Source organism: Sodiomyces alkalinus (assembly GCF_003711515.1).
Source record: "Sodiomyces alkalinus F11 unplaced genomic scaffold SODALscaffold_5, whole genome shotgun sequence".
NCBI classification, from domain to species: domain Eukaryota; kingdom Fungi; phylum Ascomycota; class Sordariomycetes; order Glomerellales; family Plectosphaerellaceae; genus Sodiomyces; species Sodiomyces alkalinus.
The window spans coordinates 117,266-124,155 of NW_021167083.1; the positions used below are offsets into that span (position 1 = coordinate 117,266).

General features: G+C 54.0%; 3 protein-coding genes across 3 annotated transcripts in view; 1 reads left to right on the forward strand and 2 right to left on the reverse strand.

Annotated features, from left to right (window-relative positions):
• SODALDRAFT_161001 (hypothetical protein) overlaps positions 1–911 on the reverse strand; it is a 1,938-nt gene extending 1,027 nt beyond the window's left edge. The window contains exons 1-3 of the mRNA XM_028606935.1: positions 496–911; positions 280–413; positions 17–134 (exon numbers count right to left, since the gene is read on the reverse strand). Of these exons, the coding sequence (XP_028466179.1) occupies positions 17–134; positions 280–413; positions 496–685 (442 nt within the window). The 5' untranslated portion in view covers positions 686–911. The remainder of the gene's footprint in view (positions 1–16; positions 135–279; positions 414–495) is intronic.
• Positions 912–1,422: 511 nt separating this feature from the next.
• Positions 1,423–2,154, reverse strand: SODALDRAFT_160999 (hypothetical protein). Its single transcript, XM_028606934.1, has one exon. The coding sequence runs from the start codon at positions 1,960–1,962 to the stop codon at positions 1,501–1,503; it is 462 nt and encodes a 153-aa protein (XP_028466180.1). The 5' UTR covers positions 1,963–2,154; the 3' UTR covers positions 1,423–1,500.
• Positions 2,155–2,376: 222 nt separating this feature from the next.
• On the forward strand, positions 2,377–4,599 carry SODALDRAFT_161029 (asparaginyl-tRNA synthetase). Its single transcript, XM_028606936.1, has 3 exons — positions 2,377–2,806; positions 2,867–2,990; positions 3,064–4,599. Exons 1-3 carry the CDS (start codon positions 2,514–2,516, stop codon positions 4,297–4,299), a joined length of 1,653 nt encoding a protein of 550 aa, XP_028466181.1. The 5' UTR covers positions 2,377–2,513; the 3' UTR covers positions 4,300–4,599.
• The last annotated feature ends 2,291 nt before the right edge of the window (positions 4,600–6,890 follow it).

Here is a 6,890-nt window from a genome sequence, read left to right on the forward strand (position 1 = left end):
TGGGGGGCAGACTCACCAACATGGGGAGAGTAAATCGCGCCTTCGATGGGAATGGGGTAGTTGGACTGGTGATAGGAGCTCGGGTCGGGGTTGCTCAACGTCGCGGACAAATTACTCCTGCGACACAATCTCTCCTATACGATTCCGGAGCATGCATCGTTAGTCTTGTGTTGCCGGTTGCTTCAAAGCAAACACTTGAGCCGTAGGCGGTGACGGTGACAGTGACGGTGACGGTGACGGCGACGGTGACGGCGACGGTGACTGCTCAAGCAGACTTACCTCGTAACCAACAACTCCCGTTTCCCAGTCGCCACCCGGGCGTTTTTCATTCGCTGCACAGATGAACGGCACGGGTGTGCCCAAGCTCTCCGCCCAACTGATGGCAATGTTCACGGGATCACCGAGGTATACGTCTGCCGGTCCAGAGTCAGGTCAGCATCCGTTAGGTATACCGCAGCCACGGAAGCCCAGAACCAACAACAAGCAATGACGTACAAAACTTGGGAAGCTCGGGATGGATGTGTGGGCCGCGAGGAAGCGGGACGTCGTTGAGCGGCTGGGCGAAGAGGAACGAGTAAGGTGGCCATCTATTACGGTATCGGTTGTTGACTTCTGGGATGAGCTTTCTTTTGGTGTCGGCCGCCACCTCGGAGGGTTTGACTTTGAGAGGCTTCGACGAGGGCATGACGATGCCTGGCCGAGCTGTACTGCTGTAGAACTATGAGAAGATGATGGGGAGATGGGGAGATGGGGGTGAACTAGGACAAAGCCCCGGGGGGAAGGGGCGAGGGCTGAGCTGCAGTGAACAAGAGGGAATCGTTAGGGACTTGGAGGATCAATGAGAGGGAGATAGAAGGCAAATAGATGACGACGGAGGCCAAGATAGGTATCCTGATCATGTAGGGATCCTTGTTGAGGGGGGAGGGAAGTTTAAATATCCCATGGACTTCGCGTTCTGTACTACCTTACAGCTCTGGAGCCCATAGCACATAACTGTGCTCCATCACCCTCTTTTCGACCTGATGGGGCCCTGAAGACAGACCAAGAGAAAAGCAACCAAAACCCCAAGAGCCCCCAGAGGGGGCGACTCTGTAACCTTAGCAAAGCGAGTGAAAAGGGGGATAGGAAACGGTGAGAAATGGCGTGTAACCAAGAACTAATACTCGCCGAATCTCACCCACTCACGTCGGCGACTCCCGTAGCCGCTGGGAATAGAAGACAGTGTAGAGGTTTGATTCATAGATTTGCCAATGTGTGGTCACTGTGGTGTATCATGATGATCGTGCATGTCTTGCCTGCAGAAACGTGCAGAAACCGCTGTCTCGTATCACGAGACTGTCCGTGATCTCGGGAACTTTGATCTCGATGGGCCTGCAATATGCCGCGGTCATACCAGATCCAGTAGATTTCGATAGTTTGAGACTCGCAGGAGTGCCTCCCGGGGAAGAAGACATTGGTAAAGAGTAGGGCGAGAACGCTCTCAGAGTAGATTATTCTTTTTTATTGTTGTTCCGAAAAAGGGGAGGATGCAAGACCCCCGGGAAGCAAGGGGAACAGTGACTGAGGATATCTCTCGGAGGCTTGCATACCTAAGACTCGTTGTCCCGGGTTCCGTGTTGTGCAGGATCCTGGAGGTGAGTGAGTACGTGATGACGGGGCAGCAGCATCAGCGGGTAGCAAAGCCGGTCTGATAGCCGGCAAGAACCCACAACGCTCCCCAGACAGGAATGCGGAAGCAGTCAGAAAACGTTCCGTTCCGTTGGGACACGAACATCGATTCCTAGCGAAGATTCTCCGATTCTCGGCCCAGGATGATTCGCATATGATATGCGTATGCGTGGGCGACGTGGACAGAGGACCCAAGTCCCGTCCCAAGTCCCAAGCAGAGTAGCTAGTCCAGGAGAGAACCCTCCCTCTAGTTTCTTTTTCCTTGCCGCAAGTGATCGGGTAGATGTCTGGCATGAGTCTGAAACCACAGAGAGCTGCGGCAAGAGTTCCGTCCGAGGAGCTGTCTGACGGCCTGGCTCAAAAGCCGATGCCCACAGTAAAGGCCAAAGCCCGTACGAACATGTACGATCACGAGCACTGGCCGAGAAACAATCCCATTGCGAATTCTGGTCCAATGTCAACTCCCATGGTGTTGTGTCGGTGTTGTGTCGGTGTTGGTGAATACTACGGAGGGAAAATTAGAGAATTACGTTCCCAGCACAGAGCTGTCCCAGGTACCTAAGGTACCCCGTACGAGATACACCGGCACAGACCATGCTCACCGAGATATTTGTCCGAGCTCTCCTGAACTATTCCATACTGGGAATAGAGTGAGAACGGTACGTACCCTCGCGGTTTGACGAAGCTTCATCGCTTTTTCCCACGCCAACCATCTTGACCTTCCATATCGCCGCCCCCTCGCTTCTCGCATTAATGGGCCATGATCGTATTCACTGCCAGCCACAAGTATCCATGTGTTCGATAGCTCGGCCGTTGTTTTACCGTCCCACACATGCTAGCCCGCCATGACGACCCTACGGAAATTCTGGCCGAGTGCCCTGCGATCACGACCTAGCCGACCGTTTCCGTTTCCGTTGCCGTCCCCGGTTTCCCAAGCCAAGAGATACCAATCCTCAAAGTCGCAGAGGACCGTCGCCGAATACTTAGATTGGCGACCCAGCACGGAGGCCGCTGATGTTGTCGTCAATGGCTATGTTCGGTCCGTGAGGACGATGAAATCGGACATCTTCGTCCATGTCGGAGATGGATCAACTCGTAAGCCTCTCCAGGCTCTGGTCCCGAAACAGATGGCAGGAGGGTGAATATTACAGCCTGAGATTTTGCCTCCATCCTCTACGAGTACTGATGCGGTCCCCAGGTCCGGGTTGAGAGTCGGTGCTGCCATCCGGCTTCGAGGATCGTGGGTACCTTCGAGCCACGCCGACCAGAGCCACGAGCTGAAGGTCAGCGATGTGGATATTCTAGGTCCCTCCGATGCATCAGTATGTATTCTGTTTTCTCCGTAAAAAAACCACATCGGGATGCTCCTTGAACTGACCACGAAACTCCATGCAGACGTATCCCATCCAAAAGAAATACCAAACACCCGACTACCTACGGTCAATTCCACACCTGCGCTCGAGGACGCCCTTGAACACCGCCATTCTTCGCCTACGCTCAGATGCAGTAGCGACCTTGACGCAGTTCTTTGCGTCCCGCAACTTTACCCAGACCCACCCGCCCATCATCACATCTTCCGACTGCGAAGGGGCGGGCGAAGTATTTACCGTATCCGCTGGCTCGGCCGAGACCGCTCCAAAGAACAAGGCGGAGGACACCTTCTTCCGTGGGCCCAAATACCTCACTGTCTCTACCCAGCTGCACCTCGAAGCGCTGGCGCAGTCCCTGGGCAACGTGTGGACGCTTTCCCCGACCTTCCGCGCCGAGAAGAGCGACACCTCGAGACACATGAGCGAGTTTTACATGCTCGAAGCCGAAATGCCGTTCGTCGAACAAATGGATGACGTCCTTGATCTCGTGGAGGATATGCTACGGCACCTGGCCACGAACCTGTATACGTCCAGACCGGCCGTGGAGCTACGTGAGCGACATAACCGCGGGAAGTCACGTACCGCAGAAGACGACCTCGTTTCCGTAGACGAGGTCGACCGTCGTTGGGCCGGGATGATGCAGACACCGGCTTCGAAGTGGCCCCGGATTACCTACACCGACGCGATCGACCTCCTACAAACCGAGGCCCATCGCTTCGAGCACAAGCCGACGTGGGACGGAGGGCTGCACTCCGAGCACGAGAAGTTCCTGGCCAAAACAGTGGGCGCAACGGGCGAACAGGGCATCTACAGGCCCGTATTCGTGACACACTACCCCCGGGACATGAAGGCATTCTACATGAGGACGACGGCGACGTCGCCATTGCCGTCGTCGTCGTCGACGTCGACCGCTCCTCAGACCGCCGGTTCGGGGGATGATTGCCCCAGCGGGACCAGGCAGCTCGGTACCACCGTCGATTGTTTCGACCTGCTCGTCCCCGACCTCTGCGAAATTGCGGGCGGCTCGATGCGCGAGCATCGCCTGGCCCATCTCCAGGAAGCCATGGCCACACGTGGGATGACGTCCGGCAACAACAGCCGGAGCAACCTGGACTGGTATGTCGACCTCCGGAGATGGGGCTCTTGCCCGCACGGCGGTTTCGGCCTCGGCTTTGACCGGCTGCTCAGCTACCTCGCGGGCGTTCAGAACGTCAGGGACGTGGTCGCCTTCCCACGCTGGTTCGGTCGCTGTGACTGCTAAACTTGGCAGCCCACACACACCTTACTAGATCAGTTGAGTCCAGGCTCAACCAGGCCAAACCAGTGCAGCCGGAGTACAACAGCTTTACCCGTCGAACCGTCATGCTTGTTTCAAGCATGCCGTGGTCGGCTAGTTTTACCCGTCTCGGAATATGGGGAGCCGCTTCCCCTACGAAACGTTCACACCGCATACCCTGAAAAGCGATCTACACCCCCAATCCAACAACCGGGGACTCGAACCGCCATAGTACCACCACGTGTGTTTCTTCTCCACAATCGGTTATCCTTCACCGAGGAAGTTCATAACTCCCTCCTCCGCCGGGAATAGCGGACGTCTCTGTACCGTTGGCTTGCATCTGACAGATTTAGCCACGCACCCGGACTGGCGATACCATTTCGTGCAACGAACTGCCCCTGTGACAGACACATCCCATTGTGAGACGTCCCGGTAAATGCAGGTGCGAAGCAAGCGAAAAGGAACACCCCGAGGGTCCAGGGATCTTGCAGGGCAAACATGCCCAGGATCTAGAAGCGCCTACGCCCAGTAAGATGCCGGGAGTGGCCAGCCTTCTGAAGAAAATCATCCGGGACTTGACCTGCGATGACAGGGAATTGCATACTGAAACCTCTTCTCCCGTGTCACTCCCTGGTCGTATCTGGGGGGATCAAGGGACGATTGGCGGAAGGGGCTTTTTGGCTGCGTGCTTCGCCATCCCACCGGAATTCCGTTCACATCGTGTACGATGTAGGGAGAAATGATCTAACTGCATCTAGAATTCATACCTGTATTTATCAACATCTCTGTATACTAACTATGGCCCTTTAACGGTCTCTTCGATCTCTCTATTCAGTTGAGGCTTGTCTAACTCTACTTTGCCTGAATGAGAACTGACACTCGCTAAAACGCATCGAATGGACGGGAGTTTGTATGACACAAACCGCTTTGGTTTACAAAGTTGATTAGACGCCGCCCCGGGAGGGGGTAGTGTGACGCACTTGTTGGGGTGTTGCTAACTGAGAACTGATAAACGTAGATGGAATCGCTTCACACAGATCCAGGATTCGCCGTCGACCACTCTGAAGCAAATAAGTGACAAAAAGGATAGATATGCCTATCTACTAAAACGTCCATGTCCTTCTCCCGTGGTTTTCGTATTAGTCCCAACACTCTTGACAAGGCCTTGTCTGCTTTGTCCGGGCACACCGATGCTTTCTAGGCGCTTGGCTGGTTGTATTCGAACTTGTTCGATGTGGAAGAGTAGTTAGTAAACTCGGAGTTCGGACTCTTTGGACATCCGGACAATCGTATGAAGCACGGATTACACACTACCTTACCAGGTGGGTACCTTGCCTTACGAAGTGAACAAGACGGGTTGTTCCCAAGTACGTCCGTTTCTACATATATGTACCTGAAACTAAAGGTGGGTTGCCCTGTGCAGCTTACGACGAAGTACGAAGTACGTCCATGACGGGTATTTCCGAACTTGTCCGAGACCTGAACACGCGTTTTTACACTTGCTGTCTCCCGCCTCAGACGCCCCGACGTTTTTAGTCTCAGTCAGGTAATTACATATATTTCGTAATACGGAGTAACTTCAGGTCCTCTGCGAAAAAGTTGGAACCATAGGTACGTTACTAGGAATATTGAGAGTGGTTTTAGGTAATTGTACACGTAGAGTATAGGGCGGAGTAATGACGCGGTCTCTAGGTCCCCCGGTACCTTAGGTACCTTAGCTGCCACGCCTGACTCAACCCCGCCTTGTAACTAAGGTACCTTGTTTTCGATGACCGTTTGACCTGGACAAGCCACAGGGAACAAGCATATTGAAGCGCCACTAACCTAAGTAATTACCTAAGGTAGGTATTTGGCCACTGTCCCTCCGGCTCGTTCTCTCGCTTCTCCGCCAGTCATTGCCATTGTCAGATAAGAACCGCAGCTTTTGCGGCGCTAGACCCCGATACCAAGATGCCAAGCGGTCGAGAACCACTAGGCACCAGATCCTGTGACCCCAACAGTCAAGGGGCAAGGATCCTTCACAAAGAAGCTCTACATTATAAGGTACGCAACGGTACGAGAAATCCCACGCTTAAGCTTATTTCAGCTGCTGGCCAAGACACGCGGAGTACGGAGTGTTGTCGGTCATAGGGTATATCTGCCATCTCACTAATGACAAGTACACCGCCAGCCGCGTCATGTTCATAATAAGGTAGAAAAGATTACAACGGACGTACGAATAATACAGGCTGAAGACAATTAGGGTCAACCTTGGCGCCCGGGGACATTCCCGCCGACTTGGAACCATCAACGGGATCAACCGACTAATAATAAAGAGGAAAAATGGTGTGTCGACCCATACACGTGGTCCGACATATCCGACGTCCAGCTTTCTCTTCATTTTATCTCCCTCCCGCCGCAAAGGTTCCCCCCTCCCACCGAGTCTCAACCCGCCATCCTCTTCTTTTTCGGTCACTATAGAGGAAGACTTCTGTGCACTCGGCGCATTCATATAAGACGATCCGGCTCTTTGACACTTCTATTTCGGGTGCATGTCTCGTGGTACTGGTCGTTTCGATGCTGGCGATAGGCAGCCA